The sequence below is a fragment of the Phaseolus vulgaris genome, chromosome 7 (assembly GCF_051622355.1).
Source record: "Phaseolus vulgaris cultivar YP4 chromosome 7, ASM5162235v1, whole genome shotgun sequence".
NCBI classification, from domain to species: domain Eukaryota; kingdom Viridiplantae; phylum Streptophyta; class Magnoliopsida; order Fabales; family Fabaceae; genus Phaseolus; species Phaseolus vulgaris.
The window spans coordinates 55,784,716-55,809,131 of NC_143504.1; the positions used below are offsets into that span (position 1 = coordinate 55,784,716).

Genomic DNA, 24,416 nt, shown 5'->3' on the forward strand with positions numbered 1-24,416 from the left:
ATATATATTAGAGTAGTTTAAACGAAAAAAAATGTCTAAAATGTAGATTACATTGTAGAAACTAAAAGTGAAGCAAAAGTTGTTTTTTTTGGTAAACACTCTTCATGGTGTTAAGTGGATATGTAATTTAATTTTATAAATTTTGTAATTGTTCTTCATATTAATGCTTAAAATATCTTTTTTATTAATTTTTTATCATTCAAAAGTATAATATCTCTCGAGCAACGTATATCATGTTATGTTTTTGATAATAACCAAATCATTTAATTTAACCTCCTACCTTCTTTCGCATGTTTTTCAGATATTTTTTTTAAAAATTATTCAAATAAATTCATTGTCAAAATATTTGGCAAATTCTCCCTAAACCTTCATCTAATTTTTAAATACTAATAAAAGAATATCTAATTTTTAAATACTAAAAGTATCCTCCTTTTTAAATTTGGTTTGAGGTTCTAGATTGACTAATATGGTATTCATTTCAAAAAATTATTTCAATACTTATGCATTATTTAAAACAAATTATTGTTGATGGAGTAATTTATTTATTTTTGTTTTTGGTGGCGAAGGAGTATAGTTGAGAAATTGTGTAGATCGAATTTATAATCTGGTTTGTGTTTTATATTTACAAATTGGATTGTATAATTCAAGATACAATCCTAAATCCAATTTAAAATTTTGGATTGGTTAATTCAGTATTCATTTAAAAAAGTAATAAATTTAATATTTTAAATAATGTAAACTAATTAAATTTAATAATTTATATATACATTTTCATAAATTAACATTTTTTACGTTTTTCTTTTTCTAAAATTGTTTGTCCAAAAAAAAACTGAAAAAAAAATTGAAGGCAAAAAAGTAGGGTTTTTGAGATTCAATTTCTACTCAATTTCAATCATAGTTGAAAATAGTTAAATTTTAATTAAGGTGTGTTTATGTTAAACATTCTTAAAATGTTAAGAAAACGATGCTTGGTGTTCTAGTGAATTCAATATATTGTTGTGTTGTTTGTGTTATGTAGTTATTTCTTCTTCTTCTTCTTCTTCTTCTTCTTCTTCTTCTGCTTTTTCTTCTAGATCTTTCTTCTCTATGGACTCAAACCAAACACAGTGGGCTTCCAAGGCATGGCACCTTCTATCTCTGCTTCGCGCCCAATCCCCTCTCATCCAATGCATAACCAACTTCGTCTCCATGGATATCGTCGCCAACACCCTCCTCTCCGCCGGCGCCTCCCCCGCCATGATCCACGCCGTCCAGGAGCTCCCTGACTTCACCCCACGCGCCGCCGCCCTCTGCGTCAACGTTGGCACTCTCACCCCCTCCTGGCTTCCCGCCATGAAAGCCGCCGCCCAAATCTGCAACACGCTCCGCACGCCCTGGGTCCTGGACCCCGTCGCCGCTTCCGCCTCCTCCTTCCGCTTCGAAGCCTGCCAGGAACTGCTCCGTCTCCGGCCCACCGTCGTCAGGGGAAACGCCTCTGAGATCATCGCACTCGCTTCTGCGGAACCGCACGCCAATGCTTCCAAGGTAATCAATCAATCAATCCATCCAACAATTTAATTTCTAAACTATCAATAGCAATGATTAATTGACACTAAATCATATTAAGTTGTAATATTTATAGATTAATTTATAAACTTTTTCCAAATCTAACAATTAAATTAGAATTTTCTTTATTTTAAGGACTAAATTGTGACTTAGGATCACGGGTGTGGAAGGGACTAGACCTAACCGAGTCAGCTGAATCTGACAATTTTTTTTCTTCTGTCATTTAAACATTTTTTGTTCCACTAACTTTCACATATTTATTGCATATATTGATTGTATTATTAAGTGATTTGGTTTGAGATACTTATTATAAATAGAGTAGAATCACCTATTCCACTAAACATGATACACAATTACGAGATAATATTACACATATGTACCTGAAAATATGATACACAATTAGGAGATAATATTACAAATACATGTACCTAAAAATCAAAGTGTAAACCTATTTAAAAGGGGCGAAAATAAGTGAAGTCTCCAAACTAAATTATAATGTCAACTTAAATAAATAAAAATAGTAAATAATTTGTTTCTGTAAGTTCAATGTAGTTAAAAATGATAGTTTATATACATTTTTTTTACATAATTATGAATTTCAAAACGGATAATATATTGAATATAGTTTGAATAGTGATTGACCTAGTGTTATTATCTCAATACTTAAACACACTTGAGGCCGGATAATTATAATAGAAAAATGATTTTAATGATCGTATATTAGTATCAATTTGGGTATTTTATCTTATACTTTATTAAAACAATTTAAACTAATGTAATTCATACATTTTTATTCTTAATTTTTTAAAAATTAAAATATCGATTCAATTATTTTATTAAAAACAATAAAGTGAGACTATGTTTATAAGCAACCGGATCCTATAGAAGATATTAAACTTATTTCTAAGAAACTCTACATGTAAATTGTTCTAATGAGAAAATAATAAGATGTTGAATCTTAAAAGGATATTTATGGTTTTGTTAAAGATTCTGTAATTAGTGTAATACAGTTTTATGGTTACGAGTCCTATGTTTACACTTTTAGCCAATAAACATTATCGTTGATATGAATTTTAAGCAGTTAATGATAGATAATGGTTTTGCATCATTGACATATAAACTATTTTTCATCATAAATTTTAATGTGTAGTTTTTTTATAATTTATATAATTTGTTATTGGTTGATATGGTTAATTTTTTACACTATAGTACATGAAAATTAAACTCTAGTTTTATATTTTTCAATTTTTTTAAGAAAGAAAAAAATTGACAAGTTTTGTTGGCTCATTGTCATAGGAATTAACAAACATATTAAACTTTTTCATTATTTATAAAAGTATACAAAAGTAAACATAAACATAATATTCTATTTTTATTTTTACAAATATTATATATATATATATGTGTGTGTGTGTGTGTAATTTTAATTAAAAAAAAATATTTTTTCAAAATCTTCCAAATAACCTCTTGATTTATGTAAAATGGAACTGGTGAACGGGTTGGAGTGATTTGTTTTGTTCGTGATTGTTTGTTCTGGGTGATTATTTTTGGAGTTTAGAAGCCACAATTGGGTTATATATAGATTTATAGTGGATCACGAGGGTAAGGTGCTGCTGTGGCTGAACGAGATAATTTACTAGTGCACACAGCATTTCTAATAGGCTGTAGTCTCATAGATTATCTAATACCCTTTAACATTAGCCCCATTGGTGAATTTTGTTCCCTAATGGTATAAAAATGGAAATATAGTACTTGAATTTTTATAACTCAGTTATGGGTAAATCAACTTTGTTAATACCAAATATTGTTAATAATGTCTAGGGATTGATCGGTGGTACCAATTTCGTAGATTAAATTGATGTTTTACTTATTCTTCCAATGATTTTCTTGGAATAAACGTTAGAATGCATGTAAAAGAGTTATGACTACTGGTCCAATGTATCTTCAAGAAATGAAAGAAAAAAGGATGCTTGAGGCTCACTGAATATTCAACTAAACATTTATAATTTGTTCTCTCCCTTAAATCTGATAAAATTTGTCATTACACTATGTAATATAGCTCCATTGTCCAGGGTGCGGACAGTGTTCACGACTCAATGGATGCAGTTGAAGCAGCAAAGCTCTTAGCTCAGACAAGTGGTGCCGTAGTTGCAGTGTCAGGAGCCACTGACATTGTCACGGATGGAAATCGAGTTGTTGGTGCTCTCAATGGGGTGGCCATGATGCAAAAAATAACAGCAACTGGGTGTTCAGTCACTGCACTGATTGCTGCCTTTGTTGCTGTTGACAAAAGCCATGCTTTGGATGCGACAGTGTCAGCATTAGCAGTATTTGGTGTCGCTGGTGAGCTAGGAATGAAGATGGCCAAAGGTCCAGCATCGTTGCGAATGCACTTGATCGATGCACTCTATGGACTTGATGAAGCTGCCTTGAATTCTCATGTTAATATCACCAGTCTGTGTTGAAAATATGAAGATCCTGCTTGCGAATTGGTAATTATCATAAAATTCTTGTGTCATAATTTTCTATCTATGGTGTCCATTGATTGAAGAGGAATGTGGACTGTTAATTCAATGACATGGTGCAGTAGAGATCCCTCTATAATTTATGATAACAATCACTGGTAGCTACTTAGTAACAACAGAATCTTCATATAGTTTTAAATAACTCACCATTTCACCCCTTTCTTAGTAGAATGGTCATCATTGTGTAAGTATAGGTTTTTGTGTTCAGATTTAACTCCTAACGAGTGTATGCATATGAACTAATAAGTGACCGTTTCTTCCATTTCATGATTCATATGCAGTAAAAAATTTCATTGTCTGAATTTTTCTTGATTATCTTTCATCATGCTTTGTCTTTTTTTCTCTACAGCTTATGTTGACACCATACAGCTAATGCTTTTTTAGAACATAATGATAGCTTATTACTGATTTGCTTAATTTTATAGTTTTACTTGTAAACTGCCAGGCAATTATTGCTTCTGCTTGTATTCAAAAATCAAAATCCGATCAGAAATAAGCGCCACAATCTATCATTTTCTGTAAAGAAAAAAAAGAAGCAAAGCAGCATATGGTTTCTTGGGAATACAACTAGAATTTCAAATACATCATGCAAACAAAGTATCAAACTGACAATATACAAGACCAATCTCAGTCATCACTGATCAAACAGCACCCAGTTTTAGTATTTCAAATAGATAGTGATCCTCAGCAAGGTCTCTGCACCATCAGTGGAAATCTGTCCTGGTGGGATAAGAGCTCTCAGTTCCGCAAAACCCCTTGCATTCTTGAACTTCCCTGTGCCCCCTAGTACAGATATTCGTGACATGGTGCTTCCTATCTTATACAGGCCATAAAAGTTCAAGCTATCACCATATTCCCCTCCTTCAAACAGGGCTGTAAAAGCCATCATCTGTCTAGTCCCATCAGCTGAACTTGCCACATACACTCCTTGAGCCTTCCCAACTAGTTGGGACCCCTCTTCAGGTTGAGAGGTCAGCATATCATCAATGACAGTAATTGTACCAAAGCTTAGTCCCAGTCCATCAGGTCCTAACTGCAGCTGGGCATTGTTTTGGTTGTTGTTAGCCGAGTTTGGTGCAAATGAAGTACCAGCCAATCCAGTTCCTAGTGGAATACCAAAAACTCCATTGACAGTGGGGTTAGCACCGTTGGCATTGGGGATGGGAATCCCACCTTGGGGGGTGTTGAATCCTACTGGCGTTGCAAAGGGTATTTGACCACTGTATATGCTTCCCAGCAAGCCGGTCACTGGTCGAGCTGTCGGGTTACTACCCCCCAGAATGTCGTGCATGTATAACTCAATAACAGGTTCTTTCCCAGTGGCTGCAACTGCTGCTACAGTTATGGCCAAATTTGCACAGGCAAGCAAAATTGCAAGGGAAGCTGCAGTAAAGGATCCCATAACCGTCTTGTTTACTAGTGTTTCATAGGTATTCTTCTATATGGTAATGAATTTTATGAGAGAATGTGGAATCAAATGCATGTCTTAGTGTTATATAGGAGGGAACACACAGTGTGTTGGAGTGGTTGAGACACTGTCGATAATGAAGTTGTTGAACATAACAGGAAAGTAGATTAGTTGTGCCTTATACTCAACCAAATGAGTCAACATTTGTGTTCAATGACATTGTTTAGATGTAAGGAAAGAAAGTGGCTGTGCTATGAGGTTCATTGTGTAGGATTCCATGGAAGAAAAAAGTAATAGTGTGCTGTGTCACAACCACCCTATTAACCTGTAATAATTTACATAAAAAAGATAAACCATATATTTTAATGGAAATTAAAATATTAGGATAGCTTTCTGTCACAAAACTTATATCGTCTCAGGGATAAAGAAAGAATTTAGAAACATGAAAAATGAGAATTTTCCTGCTAATGCAAACTGTTAGAAATAGCAGTAGCAATGTAGCTATGAATGTAAGGAAATAACGATCATTGCAGGAAGTAGAGTTGTTGTCCATGTGATGAAAAAATAGATTGAGAGAAGATGAAGCCCTTGGAGCATATGATGTGTACAGATAGACAGTTCCACATATGAAGTTATTTTTGATAAATTTTTCCATTGGTTGCTGTTGTGTAAGTTCATTCCGAAATGGTTCTCCAATTTCTTACTGAATGGGCAACTTAAGTTGAATAGCATATAAAAAAAGTCAGTACACATAACATGCATTACATTTATTGGTACCTTATTAAGGTCATATTAACTAATTTACATACCCAGGGTATATCGTGAGCACGTCTCAATATGTAACCACCATGTTCAATATGGCTAACTCAATCAAACTCTTCCGCAATATACATAAATGTATATTTAGAAATAAACTAACACATTTTTATACAAACTCACATAAAAGGGTGTCTCACAACATATAAATTCTTCTTAAAAGATACTCTTTAATTTCACTGTACTGCAATATTGTTATGCCCCAACAAGTATGTAAGTCTTCCATGTTATTTTAAAGCATCCATGTCAAATTCGAATGAGCAAATTCAAAATTGGAAATTAAAAAAAAATGTGATGAACAAGTTTTAAAGTTCATTCATTAAGTAAGAAAATCATTCAAATGATGATTTAGAAGTTATGGATGAAAACAGGTTGAAAGGAATACCAGTAGCAAATATCCATTATATTTTTCATCTAACTAATTAGCTTTAACCCTTTTGAGTACCTTATTGCCAAAGTATTTGTAAATTCTTTTATACTCTCGTGCATGTACATAGATACTTTTCATTTATTTATTTATTTTCGATTAAAAAAATTAAGTTGTCCCATTATCAATAATAATATATATGATACACTGTTAACCAACTTAGTCCAAGTTACAGATTCTCATGTAACAATTCACCAACAGGTTTTTTCATGGGATTATAAGTTGAAATACATTGAGAAAAACACAAGACAAAATAATCTGATAAAAACAGAACTAATCACAAATGCATCCACATCAGTAGTTCAATAAAAGTGAATAGTGATTCTGAGCAGTGTCTCAGCACCATCAGTGGAAACTTGCCCTGGTGGGATAAGAGGTCTCAGCTCAGCAAACCCCCTTGCACTCTTGAACTTCCCTGTTCCCCCTATCACAGACAATTTCGACAAGGTGCTTCCTATCTTGTACAAGCCATAAAAGTTCAAGCTATCACCATACTCTCCTCCTTCAAAAATTGCTGTGAATGCCATCATTTGTCTGCTCCCATCTGCTGAACTAGCCACATACACCCCTTGAGCCTTCCCAACCAGTTGTGACCCCAACTCAGGTTGAGAGGTCAACACATCATCAATCACAGTTAGTGTGCCAAAACCAAGCCCTAACCCATCAGGTCCTAGTTCCAATTGTGCACTGTTTTGGTTGTTGCTGTTTGGTGCAAAGATGGTGCCTGCCAAGCCAGTGCCTAGTGGAATGCCAGTGACTCCATTCACTGTGGGAAAGGCACCATTTGCATTGGGGATGGGAATTGAACCCTGTGGGGTGTTGAACCCTATTGGGGTGGCAAAGGGCACTTGACCACTGTATATGCTGCCTAGCAACCCTGTCACCGGGCGTGCTGTAGGGTTACTGCCCCCAAGAATGTCATGCATGTACAATTCCATCACAGGTTCTGTGGCTGCCATGCAAATTGGCACTGCCACAAGGGCAAAGGCAAACAACATTGCAACACCAAAAACTGTGGCAGATGAGCCCAAAGACATGTTTTGTACTTAGTTTGTTTGTTTTAGGAGAATAGAATGGTTATTTTGAATTGAGTGAAATGGAATTCATCTCTTGGTCTTATATAGTACTAAGGAATTAATTCAGTGTGTGTGTGTGTGTTGGAGTAGTTGTGAGAAATGGTGGTAATGAAGTTGTTACTGCCATAACATATTAGTTGTGCTTTCAGCAATTTGGATCAGTCAATTTTAATTGGAAAAAGTTTCTTTAAAAACATATATTAGACAAACATTTATATTAATATAATAATATTTTGAATTAAAAATAAAATGAAAATAAATAAAATATTAATTTATTGAAATGTGAAAGATATGTTTTTACTGTTTACAGTGTTAACATATTAGCATCTGAGTGAAAGGATTAATCGAACAATTGCTTTAACCGGATACCAACTTCTTTCAAGGATTTAAAATTTGCTACCTAGAAACTTCAACGTGGTACGACTTTTAATTTTTTTTTTTTTTTTCTGTTAAGCAATATTTTAAACTCTTTTTATGCAAAATATATGTATATGATTTGCAACTTTAATCATCATAAAAAATTAAAATTCATTAAAATCTCTTCATCTCTAATTTCTAACTGATTTAATTTTTAGTGTTAATATTTTTTTTAAAGTTCGAAACTTAATAAATTTATTTTATTTTATTTTAAATATATGATATTGTCTGAGTTAATTAGTTTCACTGCCCACATGTTTATTGAGTTAAAATACGTATTGCATTGTCCAAAAATACTAAAAAATTATATGTATTCAATTTCTTTTATTACTAATATCATCAGTATATGTCATTATATATTAGTGGTTATGATAAAAATTAAGTTGAGCAACCAAAAAAAAAATTCAAATATTTTAGGATCATTGAAAGAGCCAACAATAAAAACAAAATATAAATAACTATTTCTTTTCTAGAAAAAATTTCTCGTTTATTAAACACCTAATTCAAAAGGAAAGTTCCTGGTTTTCAAAACAAATATATGTTACATATTTTAATTCAAAAGTTATATATGCTTTTAAACTTTAATAAATTTTTACTTCCAAGGAAAAAAAAGTTCTATACATATTGTTACCAAGTAAATAAATAGGTTTTATATATAATCCATTAAAAGCATAACTGTTGGGTGAATTTATACCAGAAGAAGTTGTCAACCATTTTTTTAACATAATCATGATGTAAATTTAAATAATGAGGTCAACAAACACTTAATACAAATTGCTGCCAACTAAACCATTAGTTTGTGGTCCTCAAGAGCTAAACCAATTAGAACTCATATTACATCAGATCATAAACCTTACTAACCATGATTTGAATTTAAATACTGTGGTTATAAGCACAAAGTGATGAGATATGAGAACCATGAAGATTTGAAAATGTCAGGTCTACCTCCTAAAGCAAAATATTTTATCATTTTATTGCAATCTCCACTTTTTTGCCTTTCAACCATTAAAGAATAAGTGAGTTGAAGAGTAAAATACTATTATGGAACAGAAAAATTTTAAAGGGAAGATTTTTTGTGGTTTTAAGAATGTTGGTGATTTTGTCTTTGTTAATCATGGCATAACTGAGTCAACTGTCTCCTGCACAGATCCACCATTATCCATGATTTTGTTCTGTCTCACAATTGGGGAAATCAGCATCCATACTGTTTCAATCAAATAAATTTGAAACCAATTAATATATGAATTGGAAAGGTGGGTGAATTATTATATGTCTATATTAGATAAGCTTGTTTAGAAACACTTTAAGAGAAGAAAAAAAATAACTTTTTTTCATAAACTAAAATTAGTTTATTCATAGATTAATTTTGTAAAAATATTTCCATATTAACTCCCCAATAAAATGTTTTTTATTTATAAATAAACTTCATTCTTTCCTCAACAAAAGTTTAGCAAAAGTTTCACTTGCAATCCCCAATTATTAATAAGTTAACTTTAAACTTAACTCAACCTTACAAAACAAACTTATAAGAGAGGTTGTGAAATCTCTAACACCCCTCGTATCGAGACTATGTATTTATGGATGGTTCGATAGCGAATGACTTTCCAACACAATTCTCATTAGAATATGTTATAAATAATATATTAAGAAGTCGACTTTTAAGCCTAACTAACTCAATTTTACAAAACAGACTAAAAAAAAATTTATACTCACTTATCTATTATAAAATGTTTTATCTGTGTTGTTAATATGAGTAGTGGTTGAATCTATTGAAAATTTGGAAAACAGTTTTTTCTACAGATGTAGATAATAGTGATTCACTTACTGTAAATTGTTGCTGCAAACCACTCATTGATAACTCTCACCCATGCACTTATCCAGCCAACATCAATGCTCCACCTGGTGTGGTTTGATGTGTGCATGATTCATAAAAGTGATGAAGAAGATGTAAGATGTCATAAATTATCATGATCATACAGAATGCATAGAATGACTATATTATGAATTAGGTTCCTCACTTTCTGGCTGAGTTATTCAGATCCCAACTGATGAATAACATTGCAAAGTACATTGCCCCTAAGGAGAATACCAAATGAAAAAATCCATAACTGTAAGGAATATCATCTTCATGTTCAACTTTATCTTCTGAAAACTGAAAAGGACAAAAAAATCGCTTCAATATGTGGGCAAAAACATCATTTTACGATTTTATCATCATAATCACACTGATCTTTTCTATCTGTCACAATAAGGAAGTGGCTTTGCTTTGATTAAATAATGTTGTTTTGGATATTGAGAAAGCCATGAAAAGATTATGGTCTAACTTTTTCACTGATCATAGAGGGATAATTTTCTCTTGACTTTTTAAAGAATTTTTTTTTCAACTTGCAGCATGCTTGAGTTGTCTTGTTAGATCAAAGAATAGAGATTCAGAAACTCCTTAAAATGTAGGAAAGGGTTGAAAATGGAATTTTGAAGAAACAAAAATTTTCTGAATTTAATGGGGGAAGACTCAGAAGAATGATTCACCTGAAAGGATTTGGAATCAATGCCTGTGGAAAAGGCTGCTATCACAATTGCAAATATGGCGATAAGGAAGCCCTGTTAAGAAAATAATACATGATGCAAAATAAACAGGTGGACTAAAACATTCAGGTAAAGAAACATCAATAGTATGTGAAAATGTGCATATTAATTGTAATCCACAAAACACAAAAACAAAAATATGAATAGAACATTATGAACCAAAGTGATTTTCCTCAATCATTATTTACCAAGCATTTACTCAAAATGTTAATTTTGTAGAGCTGCAGTTAAAATAGAGGAAATAAGCATCCCAAGCTACTTCTCATGCAAGAAAAAAAGACAAATATATCACCTTCACATAATAAACATAAGATATACACCTACTTCTACTTAAACATTCTGCCAAATCTGCCAATACTCAAACAGAAAATCTACTTTTGTTAACCTCAATAATTACCTATAAAAGACTGAAGAAAGAATGAATGCTTTGGAGTTTTGGACTCTAGAGAAGTGAAGAGGAAGTAAACAAAGGTTTTTTTCAAATTTAACATGAAGATAGACTCAAAAACTTACAATTATAGTTATCCAATCACTGTTTCCTTTCTCTTGATTCTCTGTAACACATCTTGCAGTTGCAGGTTCACTGAAACTCCATGATGGAGATCTATAAGTATACAATCTCTAGAAGGAATTTCCAAATAAAATATACGATTTGAAGTTGACACTGAATTATGTTAGTACATATATAATTCAAATTAACCCTCTTTAGCAAAATCAAAGTAATGATCATGGAATCAGCCACAGCTGAGTATATTACATTCCATGTAAGAAGGAAATTTTGATCTATCTTCATCTAAACAACATATGCTAACGTGAGTCATACATAAAAAGAGAAGTTATGCTTCACAAAACCTTAATTTTGAAACAAAATAAAAGAAAAGTGACAATTAATCCACTGAGGTGGTAAAACAAACACAAAATTACAGGAATCAAAGGTGAAGAAAAAAAATTAGTGACAAAAAATGTGACTATATTTTATAGATTAAATACATAATTAAGTTAAAGTGATATATAGTGTGTTTGGTTTGACTTTTGAAATCTCAAATCCACATTTTGATGTGAAAAACTGAAAGCTATTCAAAATAGACATGTATATAATATCCAAAATTAGACAAAGAAATGAGAATCCTGACCTTCTCATTGCACACCAACAAAGGAAAACAATGTAAGAAGCCATAATCCCTGAAGATAAAAGACCTCTATTAACCTGTAAGAATTAAACAGATAAATGATAAACCACACATTTTAGTTATTTTAATGGAAATTAAAATATTAGAACATCTTTCTGTCACACAAAAATTTCTCATTCTATATATAAAGATTAAAAACATGTTTAATCCCAACTTATATCATCTCAGGGATAAAGAAAGAAATTAGAAACATGAAAAGTCAGAGATTTTTCCTGCTAATGCAAACTGTTAGAAATAGCAGTAGGAGTGTACCTTTGAATGTAAGGAAATAACCATCATTGCAGCAAGTAGAATTGCTGTCCATGTGATGAAAAATAGATTGAGAGAACATGAAGTACTTGGAGCATATGATGTGTACAGATAGACAATTCCACATATAGAGGCAACATAAAACAATGTTGACATTAGAAGTCCAAAGGAGCACCTGTGAAAACACACTATTATTGATTATCTCTGATTTACAGTTATATTCCTATATCAAATTGACCTAGATTTTATCATTCATAAGCTTTAAACTTTGATGACTTTATTATTAAAAAATATACATAAATAAAAATCACAATGAACTGGTAATAGGTATTCACTAGTATGAGTATTAGTATACATTTAGTTAACAAGGGGTAATTAAGATATTTATTCTAGTTATCTCCATCTCCAGGTATTCATTAAAAACACCTATTTTATAAATTGTATATATTGAGAATTTTAGATGCAGATATCCAGTCAACAATCTCTAACCAGAGTAATGAAAACATGAAAAAGTTGATTTTTTAAGTTTAGCTATGAACTTTTGCAGCAATATGTACCTACCTCTGCTTCCTTTCTTGATCTGGAGTCCAGTAGTTATTCCACCAAGTGATAAATTGGATGACACTCACAAGTTGTAGAAGAAGAAAAATTCTGTGTGGGCATGAACCACCACATGCATGAACAACCTTGTATTGGTAAAAAAAAGTGAAAGATTTTTTGAAGCTTACCCTGCACCAATACGAGCAACCTCACCTGCAAGATTGTACCTATGTTAAGATTCTTATCCAATGATATTCAAGGAAAAGGCAAAGAAAGAAAGAAGTTCTGTTTTCAATGAATGAAAAATAATATTGTACTCAAAGCTATTTGAATGATAACCGCTACTTAGAAGCATCACTATTAGTACTATGTGATAGTCAAAATTATCAAAAAAGCAAAAAACTTACCATATATTTGAACAAGTTCTGAAGGGAAAAAGAATGGGAGTGCCATTGATACAAGCAGTATAATAGACTTCACTTCCCACTTCCCAGAATGCCATAAATTCCGTTGTTCATGTAATTTTCTTGTTTTGACTGTTGTGACTAACATAACTAAGAAAAATATCTGTTTCATCGTTAAGGAAGATATTTCTTGTTATGAATCAACATTCTAGCATATTCTGTTGGGAATCCAAATCAGAAAGTTATAAATTCTGTTGGCATTTCAAGGATGTTGGCAGAAGATACAAGATTACTATATAGTAAGTTAATAAATAAACATTGCTTTGTTTAGAGGGTTATATCCAGAGATACAGTGACAGTATATAATGATTCGTCATGGAGCTGAAACTCTGATAACTGAAAGATACATAGCATCCTAAGCTCACGCGAAGAACTCCCAATGCATGAAAACAGTCTTCTCCTTCTTTTCCACAAACTTTGATATCTGTACAAATTAGAACAGTATGAACAACAAGAATGAGTAACAAATAGGTCCATGAAAAATGTTTAATGGATTGTTGTTCCACTTTGAAAGCTTCATCATGAAGAAATTGGATTATATAACTTTTGGCAACAAGAAGCGTATTTATTTTAAGATTTTTCTGGGAGATACAAAAGCATTTGCCATGACCCTCCTGATCAACTTTGAAGTATCCATTATAGGCATGGAAGCTTAATCATTTCAGTGAGAATCTAGAATTCTTTACCAAGGTATAGAAGATAGATTTACTCTTACAATGAATAAATGGTAGAACACCTTGTCCATAGTCACGGAAAAACCAGGCAATAAAATTCATTATCAAGAATATAATGCCAAAATAATAGCGAGCTCTCAGTGATTTCTTTCTTCCCACTGCATAATCAACCCTGTTTAACTCCAAATAAGAAACCACTTCTACCTGAAGCACACTCTCTGTGTCCCTTAGATTAGCATGTGCTGCTGTTGCTTCAGTTGTTACTTCAGAGGCACTCATTCTGCAATCAAACCAAGCAATTTATCAAACACTGGCAGTGTCACATACCAACAGTGTTTCAAATATTACCAACTATCAAAATGTGTAGCAAAACATTAGCCTAGTGTTACACTAGAAACTAGATTTAAGTTAAAAGATAGTGAAATGTGCTCAAAAGATGGAAACACCCAACAAAGATGCTCATCTTACAAACTACAGAAAGGAGAACAAAGCCAACTTAATGATGCTCACACAAGAAACATTCAATAATTGACTAAAAATAAAAACTCTGATTACAAGTAGACCATGGAGTAAGAGTTATGAACTCAATGCAGGAAATGCCTTTTAATGCATGAACCAAGTACAAAGTTCTCGCCTTCTTTTGGTTAAGAGTGCACTCAGAAGCAAAGACACAGTTGAAATAGAGAAATAGAATAAGGGTGTTGTTGATCCTACTTGGTAAAAGAAAATGCCAAGTCTCAGCTTGAGAAGCAGCAGGTTGAGAAGTGTATTTGAAGACAGAAGAAGGAGGGTATGTGATATGTAATGTAATAGCTTGAAACTGGTGTTTTCACACCCGTTGGAATGGATTCATTGGAACAATTTTGTTGGTGTCCACATTTGACATGTTGTGATACTTTAACACATCAAATATTTGTTTTTGTCCTTTCTTTTTGACTTTCTGCATCATTGTAGTAAATCTTCACATTTTGGTGCAGCTCACTTATGTAGAAGCTTCCTCTTCTTTCCATAATATTAATTTACAGAAAAACTAGCCAAGAAATATAATGTTAACAAACTAAGTACCTTCTACAAGTAGAAAAAGCCAGCTGTTTGATGAAATTTTCACAAGATGTAATATTATTTTTAGTCCTTGTGCTTATGCTAGTTCAAACTCCTATTGTAAAATTCACTCAACTGTTGTGTTTAAACTTGATAGCAGCTAAAACAAGAAATTATTGGGTGGTTAAGAACTATGACCCTTCTATGGTCGCAACCAATACATATATTTAAATTTTTAATTTATGATCAAAGTTAATAACATTCAATTATATGTCATGCACAGATTAACAGGGATCATGATAATATACCATCATCTAATCCTTTTTGCAATAAACAGATTTCAAGAATCTATATTTAATATCCAAATAATTTGGATATACACTAAATTGAAACCAAAGTTTTATGACTTGTATACTATAAGGTGATTAATATCTGAACAAAACTATATGATCTTTTTCTTTTAGAATTTTCAATTTAAAGAGTTTGGAGTTTATCCAACTTTGAGGTATGAATACTCTTCTATCTACTTTATTTTATTAAAAAATTATCATTAAATTTGTCTACTATTTTATTAAAAAATTTCATTAAATTTGTCTACTATTTTATTCAAAAATTATCATTAAATTTGTTTACTATTTTATTTTATATGTATAGGATTATTTAAATAAACTTATTCTAAAAGAAGAAAAAATCTTTTTTAGCCCTTGAGTATGTAAGAAGTGTGATTATGTTATTTCAAAATCAGATTTTAAGTTTAAATGTTATTTCTATTCACTTTATATATTATCATTTTTTTCATATCTTTAGTAAATGTAAAATGTTGAACAAATCAATTTATATATTTTTTATATGAATTAAATTAAATTTTTTATTATATGTTTGTTGAAGATTTCACATCAATTAATAATATATAAGTGAGTGTAAACCTAAACTTCAGTTGATCTTGTAAAATTTGATTAGACTTGCTTAATAATATTAGTTTACATATTTTACGTATTTTAAGTAGTAAATTGTTGATTTATTTGAAAGCTAATCTAGATGAAAATGTACTAGATGCATGATTGATTGAGTAGAGTGATTATTGTTAAAAATGTTGGAGAAAAATGAGATTGGAAAAGGTGTTTGTTTGAATGAAAAGAAGTTTTGGACATTAAAAAAAGAAGTTAGAATATAGACAAAGAAGATGAAGACAAAAATGGGTAGCCACATGAAGAACTTTTCCAGCATTTGCTACATCATTTCAAAAAATATATCCAAACACGTCCTAACGCTTATTCAAATAAGGATTAGTAACCGTTGAATGTATCTTTCCCGTACCAACTTTTATTTATATTTTTTTAAGTTATTTAAGCTTCAAAAAGAAACAAAAACTTAATAAACTTTTATGTACTTTTTTTAACATGTATTATTATTAGATTGATTTTATTTGGATATCCATAATTGAAAAGTAGATATATTTTTATATCTATACAAAGAACAAGATTCATAAAATTTATTTAAAAAAATAAAAAATTAATTAAATTTGAAATATCTTATAAATTTAGTATTTTTAGTTAGGTTTTTATTAAAAAAATAAGTATTTCTTAATGTTTTTTTTTAATATCTGAATAAGTCATTTTATTTAAATTAGTTGATGGGATGACTATTAATTAAATTTACTTATTTATTTTTAAATATTTTATTTTTATAAAGTAAAAATAGTTAATAGTTGGTTAAAAAATATTAAAATAGGGATAACAAATTAAATATAAGCTAATCAAATAATTTATAACTTATAAACTAAAATCGTTTAAAATAAAATATTTTACTCAACACTTTTATGGTGATAAAACTAACAAGTCACTAAAATAAAGTAGTAATTAATTTATTCACTTCAGAAAACATTTTTTTTTTCATTTATATAGTGTTATACACTCTAACATATACCTCGAACACATTATTAACTAAAATCTAATAAACACTATAAGTGAAATTCTTCAAGATTCTTAAAGGTGAGATTTATTAAATTTTATAATTTTTTCTAAATAAAAAAACAAGATATTAAAAAGTGTGTTGTTAATATTTGTAGAATAACTAAATCCATGTCCTATCTCAATGAGATAAAAAAAATTTCTATACAAAGATTTTAAAAAATTAAAATAAATTTTCTGTAAATTCAATTAATTTATTTATAAGCTATCTGTTTTTGAATAATTTAAATAAAAAATTGTATAAAATAGTTTATGTTTAAATTTATGAATAAATTATTTTATATTTTTGGATGTGAACCTGAGTTGTCTTCTTCATTAAATTGGTGTATTCTATTTACGTACAAAAGTATAAATAAAATTTGTGTTTGTTTAAAACGAATTGAAAAAAAAAAATTATAGAAATCTCAATATGAAAGGAAAATTTAATTTTTTATATATATTTTTTTTTCCATAAAAGATTACATGTTTTCTTGCTATATACTTTGCCCGTATTCTTAAGCACAAATAACTTATTTGTAAAGAATTTGAATATGTTTTGAAGTTAGGTATGTGTTCTTCACATACTGAGTCACAAAACTTGCAACTATGAAATTTATTTGTGAAACCATGCAGATTATGTTTGGTGAAAGTTGATAAGAATTAATTTGAAAAATATGTTTTTTTGGTAAAGAAAAAGACCAAGAGTAACAAGATTAATAAAAAATATGAGAGAGAAAATATGAAAATGAAATAATTTATCTTTTGTTAAAAGACTTTTTAAGTACAAAACGTTACAAAGTACTAATTTTTAAAGTGAACAATATAATTTTCTTTTGCTATTTTAAAAATTCTTTAGTTAATCTCATTTTTTTAGATAAGTTATATATATATATATAATATTTTGTCAAATTAATGTTATATATCAAATATCAATATATTAACTATACCACTATAAATTTGATAAAAGTATTATTTTTAAAAAATAAATTAAGATTACTTATAATAATAAGACAAAATTATAAAAAATTAACCAAAATTTAATTATAAAAACGAAGAGTTAAAAAAAATATCTAGTAATTTTGGACAACTAACATTTCTACGTAAACCTTAAACCTTAAATCCTATTTGCGAAGATTTATCTAGATGATTAAATACTAATCATATAAAAATCTACTATTAAAATAAAAAATCAATAATAAAAAATAGTTGATAAAATAGAACTTTATTATAACTTAGTATATAAAATTATAAATTACATATATCTTATATTTATTATTAAAATTATTTGAATGCAATAATAATGTGATCTAATAAGATTTTTGCTTTCACAATTTGTAAAGATTAACAAAGAAAAAAAAAATCAGATTGTCAACAAGAAAAAAAATATCTATGACATCATTAATACCTAGTACTTCTAGACAACATTTGTCAACATTAGTTGTACTTTAATCATATAGCGATTTATATATATTTATATATATTTATATATATATATATATATATATATATATATCAATTTTTTTTACTATAACACATATAAAAGTTAATTTAATGAAAATTGTAACAAATTTGTAGAATTAATCCTACTTTGATGTCTAACAAATTACTAAATTATGTAACTGTTCAATTCCGGACAAATTTTTCTGTTCATAATATTTTTTTATACTAAAAAACAAAACAAAAATGGTCATGGTGAATATTTATAAAATAGAGACAAAAAAAGTGAAATATAGTAATTTATCATTAAGATTAAAGTAATCAAGATTTTTAAATATATGTAGATTCTTTTAAAAAAAATTATAGATTAATACATCTTATTATAGTAATAGATTAAACTTTATGACATTTTAATTTATTTTAAAAAAAATATTGATACAGGCAAAATTAAATTCATCTCCTACCTTCATTGTTTTTGTGATCAATTGTTACAGAAAATATTTTGATTTTTCATCTTAAACTGAACTCGACTACTCCCATTCAGCTTTCTGTCCACAAACCCTAACCCTAATGTCGTTCCTCGAGGAATTTCAAGCCAGTAATATATTCCTTCCTCTATTTCTCCATTTCTCTTTTCCCTTTTGCAGATTAGGATTTTTAGGGTTCAATCATGTGTTTGTGCTTTCAATTCCCAATTAACAAAATCACTCTGTGTTTTTCTACAGATTTGGATTCGCTGCCCGTTATTCTTCAGAAGAAGTATGCGTTATTACGTGACTTGGATAAGAGCTTACAGGGTAATTGTAACCATAAAATTCTATTTATTTATTTATTAAGAGTCTCTATTTTTTTTAGGTTATTTTTTTATGCGCTGTCAGTGAAAAAATGGTTACACAATCAAACAATAAGAATGTACAATTGTACAATTGGAAGTAGTCGTGTAAGAAATCAATAAACATGTACAATTCTTATCTATAACCAAAATGAAGATCATTGCCCTCAAAGGTTTTGCATTTCAAACTTTGGGAGCTGCTGCTGAAACTTGAATAGGTGGACACATGTAGCCTATTCATCAAGTAAAACCACACTAGACCACCAAATATTGTGATGATAAGACTCTTCTTCCTTCTCACATGTTTGTTGGGGATCTTTTCAGGAAGCATAGACTATGCATGGCTGTAACTTTAGGTAACTGGACCTACCTACCTTTTATCAAAGGGGTCTTAGCATCACTGCATAAAGAGAGATGAAATGTTGAGTTTATTTTGTGAAGTTTTTGGAAGGTGTAATTTGTAGGAAACTGAACCTAATTTTTTCAGAATCTTATAGGCTCTGAATAAGTAAGAGCAAGATTTTGAGTTTTTGGGAGTTGGAAGACAGGGCTAGAAGAGCGAAAAAGGGAGAACAGTAAAACAGAATAGAGAAGAGACAGGGAAAGATGAGAGAAACTAATATCATATAATTTATGCAGTGCACTTCTGTCATTAACATTCAATTTACATTCAATCTGTACAGAATACAATAGCCTACATTATTCACAGGCAGCTACCAAGCAGCTATGAACTAATAGTGTCTAACTAATTAACTAACATCATTCTCTTGTTTACATTTACATATCAGATAAAGGTTGAATTTCTAAAGAATTTGGATTGTCCTCTATGCATAGTTGATTTCAGAAACCCATGGTTAGTGGCCACCCGGATTCAAAAACTTGTTTTCGAGATCAATTTTGCATATTCTATCTTGCAAAAATAATCAGGATACTACATTGACATCAATTATTTGGTATAATATGTGAACTTTGCATAGGCAAACTCTAAAGCATAGTTATTATTCACCGATAGTAGCACATAGTGGTTATAACATGATAGCAGAATAGTGTGATAGCAGATAGTAGGATAATCACTATTCTGAGGAATGTAGATACTGGCTGAATAATTATATTAAACATATATAAATGCTAAAATAACTAAATATTTATGCATGATGAAAATATATTTATAATTAATAATCAGAAGCTACATTCTTAAGCTAAATACGCAAGTCAATTAGAACAAAAATAAAGAAATTGATTAAGTATAAGGTTCCCAAGTGGATGATGCTACAGCTACTTAAAGGGTGACTGATTAAAAAAAGACAATCAAAATAGAACCGAAACATAGAACAATAGGGGTGAGTGGTAGAACAGACCAAGAGATACAAATAAAAAAGAAAGGTGTGAGAACTGAAAGAAGTAGAGGATGAGCAGACAATTGACAGAACAGAGTTCATGCAAAATAGAGAAGTTTTGGCTGAAAACAACACCAGAAAGGACTGGAGTTTTTTTGTGGGTTGTGTGAATAAAGCTTTCAACAAAGTTTCAAGCAAGGTTTTGTACCCATCACAGTGGTGCCACTATAACGCTGAGTGAAATGTTATAGTTCTAATGTTATACATTGGTTAGACTAGAATTTTTAACTTTCAATGATAATTTCAGTATACTATGATAAGTTTGTGCTTGGAATTTTGAAGATCTTATTTTTGGTTTATTTGATTGATCATGTCCAGTCAATGCTATTGTTGGAGATTTCACATGAACTAAAAATACACTAAATTATAGTGTATAAGTAGTGCAAACCTCACCTTGCAAGTCAATTTTTGTGAGATTGGATTTGGCTTGGCTTGAAGTCCAATTTCTAGGATGGTATCGGAGCATATTCTACTAAAGTTTATTGGTTGGACAACCCACAAATATCTAGTTCTAAGTTTGAGATGTTTAGTCCTCGGTGTGAGAGGGTGTGTTGGAGACCCTATACCAACTAAAGACATGGTCAAATTATAGTATACAAGTGGGTAAAAATCTCAATGTGCAACCTACTTTTGAGGTTGTATTAAACTTAAAGTTCGCTCTTTACATTTACAATATGATATATGTTCATTATGTTGCTCGTGATTACCCATAGATATATATATTAAACTAAAGATACAGTGCACTATTTTTCATATTCATGATCAATATCTGCAATTCCCATTCTTCTATTGATAAATGAAAAAGAAGAAAAACGTAGTTGTGTGTGTCCGTTTCTATTGTTATCATATCACATCTTAGGTCTTGTTTAAGGTTTCCACTCAACATAAGCATTGTGTGTGTGTAAACAGATATTCAAAGGCAAAACGAACAGCGTTGTGAACATGAAATTGAAGATATTAGGCGAGGAGTTAGGTCTGGAAACATTACACCTGATACTTCAGTTATTAGATTCTCTGATGAAGCGCTTGATGAGCAAAAGCATAGTATCAGGGTTGCTGATGAAAAAGTTGCCTTGGCTGTCCAGGCATATGATTTGGTAGTCCACATTTATCTTGTTACATTCATTTTTAAGACCTTTGTTAATGCTTGGCTTTGAATATGTCTACTTGCACTTTGATATTGTGGTTTTTTTGGTAATACCTACTGTGATATAGCTGGATCAAAAGATTGTATTTCCACAACCCAGCTATCTGTATCTTGCTTCTTTACTGGTTTTTTTGTTCTTTTTTGGGTTGTCGATGATTTTCATTACACTCAGGTGTTCGCATGTGAAATAGTTATGCAAACATGGTTCGTGTACATTATTTTCCTTTTATTACGCACTTGTTTTGGCTATTGGAAGTTGGGTAAGGAGTTATGTATGCAAGTATTGTTCTTTGGTAAAGAGAAATTCAGTTCAGGAATAGATATTGGAATAAATTTACGGTGAAGTTAATGAAAACTGGTTTCTTGTTTTATTTTCATGAATTTAGTAATTACATATTTATGATTGTGTTGCAGGTAGATACACACATACAACAACTTGATCAGTATCTTAAAAAGTTTGATGAGGAGCTTCGGCGTGGTACTGCACTTCCTACCTTTTTTGTGCAACTTATAATCTGCAGTGTAAATGTTGTTAATAGTCTTCTATATGTGATATAGTTGAAGTGTATTGTATTTGATAACAAACTAATCCTACTTGTGAATAAAACCTAATTTTATATGATTAATGACAGAAAGAGAAAATGCTGCAATAACTGGAGTGCCTGCTTCCGGTCCCGAGGGTAATACAAAACCTGGAAGGGGTAATGAAAGTGGGACTGGTAGAGGACGAAAAAAGTATGTCTCTTCTAGAAATCATTTTAATCGATTTTCTAATAGCTTATAACTTATCCTTTATGCTTTTTTACTGTCACGTGCATTTCCTAAATAAGGATTCTTGCCTTTATGATACTGTTATGTGCTGAACTCAAGAATTACTTCTTGAGTACAAATGTGGGGTTTCCACCTAATAATATGATACCTTAGTTCCCTTTAAAGTCACCCAAATTAATATAAAATAACTTACTGTCACGTCATAATAACCTATAACTGCCTAATCCAAAATTAATGCAAAAATAACTTCCTATTACAAATTATAAGTGCCTGAATCAGATTTGGTCCTAATAATGCCTTCCGGTAAAGCACCTTGTCCTCAAGGCCTAAAATAATAAAGAAACTATTCCTTGCTGATCAACACTGAATTTGGTTTCATCAATTCAAGACCTTTGAATCTTCTCTTCTGTTATAGTCTCCCCCCAAAATAAGCACTCGTAACTTCCTTTTAGAACACCTTCAAAGGAGCCCAAATGGCTTGCCAATGGCCACATTGAAAAGAACAACCTTTTCTTCCCCGTTTTTTAACATACTCTTGATAAGGTAAATGCTTACTTCCATGATTTCTAAACATTTTTTTTTTCTTAATCATTAGCAACAGAGCCTGTACCTTGTATCTGCTCCCACTCCCTACGTGAAGAATAGAATGTCGTTGTTACTTGAATTCAATTTGTGATACCTAAAAAGCATTGACTCAGAAGTTAATGAATAGGCAGATATCAATTTTGATGGAAGAAATATATGATAATTTTCTGCTATCATCCCATGTTTATATGTTTTTTCTTCATTTAATACTTTCACGACACTTGACATTATGGTATGGTTCTTTGTTGTTATGTGCTTGTACATTGCTATCCGGATACCTTACTGTCATCAATCATAGCATCTATATGTAGTTAAACCTCAATTGATCCAAAATACTTTAAGTATATGAAAGTTCTAGATCCTCAAGTACTACTTATTCTGATACAAAACCCTAGAAGTGAAATATTTGGAAGCCAAATTTATTTAAAAAAATATTTACCATAATGAAAAATCCTTATGATGTAATAAAATGTCAGAATTTCGTTTTATAATTCCTTATGACTACCTTCGTAACAACAGCAGATTTCATTTTACACTTAAAAGAGCATTATCCTTAAACATTTAATAAATAAGTTTATGAAATGAAGAAGTGGTATTTATATATAAGTTTAGCTTTCTCTTTTTTCTTCTCCTGTTTTCCCATTAGAATACACTTATGCTTCATGTATGCTAAAATATATCAAACATAGCAAGCAAGAGCTTACAATCTGATGCATTTTTTGAACTAACTCTCCAGAACACGCCAAACCACATTGGTCACAGCGGCAGCAACAGAAGCACAAACCACAGCAAAGCCAACTGGCATGGATTTAGATTTACCTGTTGATCCAAATGAACCCACATACTGCTTTTGTAATCAAGTTAGCTATGGAGCGATGGTTGCATGTGATAACCCCAACGTAGGTGTTTGTTTTTCCCTTTTACATTTTTTGTCCATTTTATCTACATTGCTTACATATTTCCTTATCTATTCAAATTGACAGTGCAAAATAGAGTGGTTCCATTTCGGTTGTGTTGGCCTGAAAGAACAACCAAAAGGAAAATGGTATTGTTCAAATTGTGCAGCAACCAAAAATCGGCGTAGAGGCAAATGAGGCTGAAAGAAGTCTAAGAATAATTTTAAAAATGATTCAGTGTGTATATCTTCATATCTCCAGAAGGGTTTTATTTATATTAACGCGCAGGGCCTAGAAACTTAGCTTATGTAGCTGTTATTATTTGGGAAATTTTGAAAGTGCTAATTTCCTTCGACTTGTGGTGTATGTTTTTGCACAAATTTCAGAGCTATTATCAATGCTCCAATTGTTCTTCTCCAAGTCATAGAATAATGATTCTGCACA

At 30.7% G+C, this 24,416-nt stretch overlaps 5 protein-coding genes across 10 annotated transcripts; 2 read left to right on the forward strand and 3 right to left on the reverse strand.

Annotated features, from left to right (window-relative positions):
- The first annotated feature begins 906 nt into the window (after nt 1–906).
- Nucleotides 907–5,633, forward strand: LOC137830423 (hydroxyethylthiazole kinase family protein). Of its 2 annotated transcripts, XM_068637747.2 has the most exons (3): nt 907–1,524; nt 3,618–4,037; nt 4,516–5,633. In XM_068637747.2, exons 1-2 carry the CDS (start codon nt 1,087–1,089, stop codon nt 4,008–4,010), a joined length of 831 nt encoding a protein of 276 aa, XP_068493848.1. In that variant the 5' UTR covers nt 907–1,086; the 3' UTR covers nt 4,011–4,037; nt 4,516–5,633. The 2 variants fall into 2 exon arrangements, with proteins under 2 accessions (XP_068493848.1, XP_090161211.1); XM_090305085.1 differs by lacking the exons at nt 3,618–4,037; nt 4,516–5,633 and adding an exon at nt 1,699–1,886 and having other exon boundaries at nt 985–1,524.
- On the reverse strand, nt 4,539–5,472 carry LOC137830424 (dirigent protein 16). Its single transcript, XM_068637749.2, has one exon. It carries the CDS (start codon nt 5,470–5,472, stop codon nt 4,729–4,731), a length of 744 nt encoding a protein of 247 aa, XP_068493850.1. The 3' UTR covers nt 4,539–4,728.
- Nucleotides 5,634–6,905: 1,272 nt separating the features above from the next.
- LOC137830425 (dirigent protein 16) lies at nt 6,906–7,808 on the reverse strand. The gene has a single exon (XM_068637750.2). The coding sequence runs from the start codon at nt 7,756–7,758 to the stop codon at nt 7,024–7,026; it is 735 nt and encodes a 244-aa protein (XP_068493851.1). The 5' UTR covers nt 7,759–7,808; the 3' UTR covers nt 6,906–7,023.
- A 1,344-nt stretch (nt 7,809–9,152) lies between these two features.
- LOC137830427 (Serinc-domain containing serine and sphingolipid biosynthesis protein) lies at nt 9,153–14,285 on the reverse strand. Of its 4 annotated transcripts, none has more exons than XM_090305086.1 (12): nt 14,122–14,240; nt 13,535–13,667; nt 13,187–13,346; nt 12,968–12,992; nt 12,801–12,890; nt 12,243–12,414; nt 11,934–12,007; nt 11,314–11,383; nt 10,744–10,815; nt 10,233–10,366; nt 10,040–10,113; nt 9,153–9,418 (listed from the first exon to the last, which is right to left on the reverse strand). In XM_090305086.1, exons 2-12 carry the CDS (start codon nt 13,595–13,597, stop codon nt 9,327–9,329), a joined length of 1,026 nt encoding a protein of 341 aa, XP_090161212.1. In that variant the 5' UTR covers nt 13,598–13,667; nt 14,122–14,240; the 3' UTR covers nt 9,153–9,326. The 4 variants fall into 4 exon arrangements, with proteins under 4 accessions (XP_090161212.1, XP_068493852.1, XP_068493853.1 ...); XM_068637751.2 differs by having other exon boundaries at nt 9,183–9,418; nt 13,591–13,667; nt 13,959–14,285; XM_068637752.2 differs by having other exon boundaries at nt 9,183–9,418; nt 13,591–13,667.
- A 4,506-nt stretch (nt 14,286–18,791) lies between these two features.
- Nucleotides 18,792–24,392, forward strand: ING1 (RING/FYVE/PHD zinc finger superfamily protein). 2 transcript variants are annotated; one of them, XM_068637755.2, is made up of 7 exons: nt 18,792–18,942; nt 19,070–19,141; nt 21,483–21,670; nt 22,135–22,198; nt 22,353–22,455; nt 23,813–23,975; nt 24,060–24,392. In XM_068637755.2, exons 1-7 carry the CDS (start codon nt 18,915–18,917, stop codon nt 24,168–24,170), a joined length of 729 nt encoding a protein of 242 aa, XP_068493856.1. In that variant the 5' UTR covers nt 18,792–18,914; the 3' UTR covers nt 24,171–24,392. The 2 variants fall into 2 exon arrangements, 1 of the variants encoding a protein (XP_068493856.1); XR_016523317.1 differs by lacking the exon at nt 22,353–22,455.
- The last annotated feature ends 24 nt before the right edge of the window (nt 24,393–24,416 follow it).

Coding starts and splice junctions, on each gene's coding strand:
- LOC137830423 (XM_068637747.2), top strand. CDS start 1,087: ATGGACTCAAACCAAACACAGTGGGCTTCCAAGGCATGGCACCTTCTA. Junction 1,525..3,617: donor CGCACGCCAATGCTTCCAAG/GTAATCAATCAA, acceptor TCCATTGTCCAG/GGTGCGGACAGTGTTCACGA.
- LOC137830424 (XM_068637749.2), bottom strand. CDS start 5,472: ATGGGATCCTTTACTGCAGCTTCCCTTGCAATTTTGCTTGCCTGTGCA.
- LOC137830425 (XM_068637750.2), bottom strand. CDS start 7,758: ATGTCTTTGGGCTCATCTGCCACAGTTTTTGGTGTTGCAATGTTGTTT.
- LOC137830427 (XM_068637751.2), bottom strand. CDS start 14,196: ATGAGTGCCTCTGAAGTAACAACTGAAGCAACAGCAGCACATGCTAAT. Junction 13,347..13,590: donor GCGTGAGCTTAGGATGCTAT/GTATCTTTCAGT, acceptor ACGATGAAACAG/ATATTTTTCTTAGTTATGTT. Junction 12,008..12,242: donor TTATTTCCTTACATTCAAAG/GTACACTCCTAC, acceptor TAATTCTTACAG/GTTAATAGAGGTCTTTTATC.
- ING1 (XM_068637755.2), top strand. CDS start 18,915: ATGTCGTTCCTCGAGGAATTTCAAGCCA. Junction 19,142..21,482: donor CTTGGATAAGAGCTTACAGG/GTAATTGTAACC, acceptor GTGTGTAAACAG/ATATTCAAAGGCAAAACGAA. Junction 21,671..22,134: donor CTGTCCAGGCATATGATTTG/GTAGTCCACATT, acceptor ATTGTGTTGCAG/GTAGATACACACATACAACA.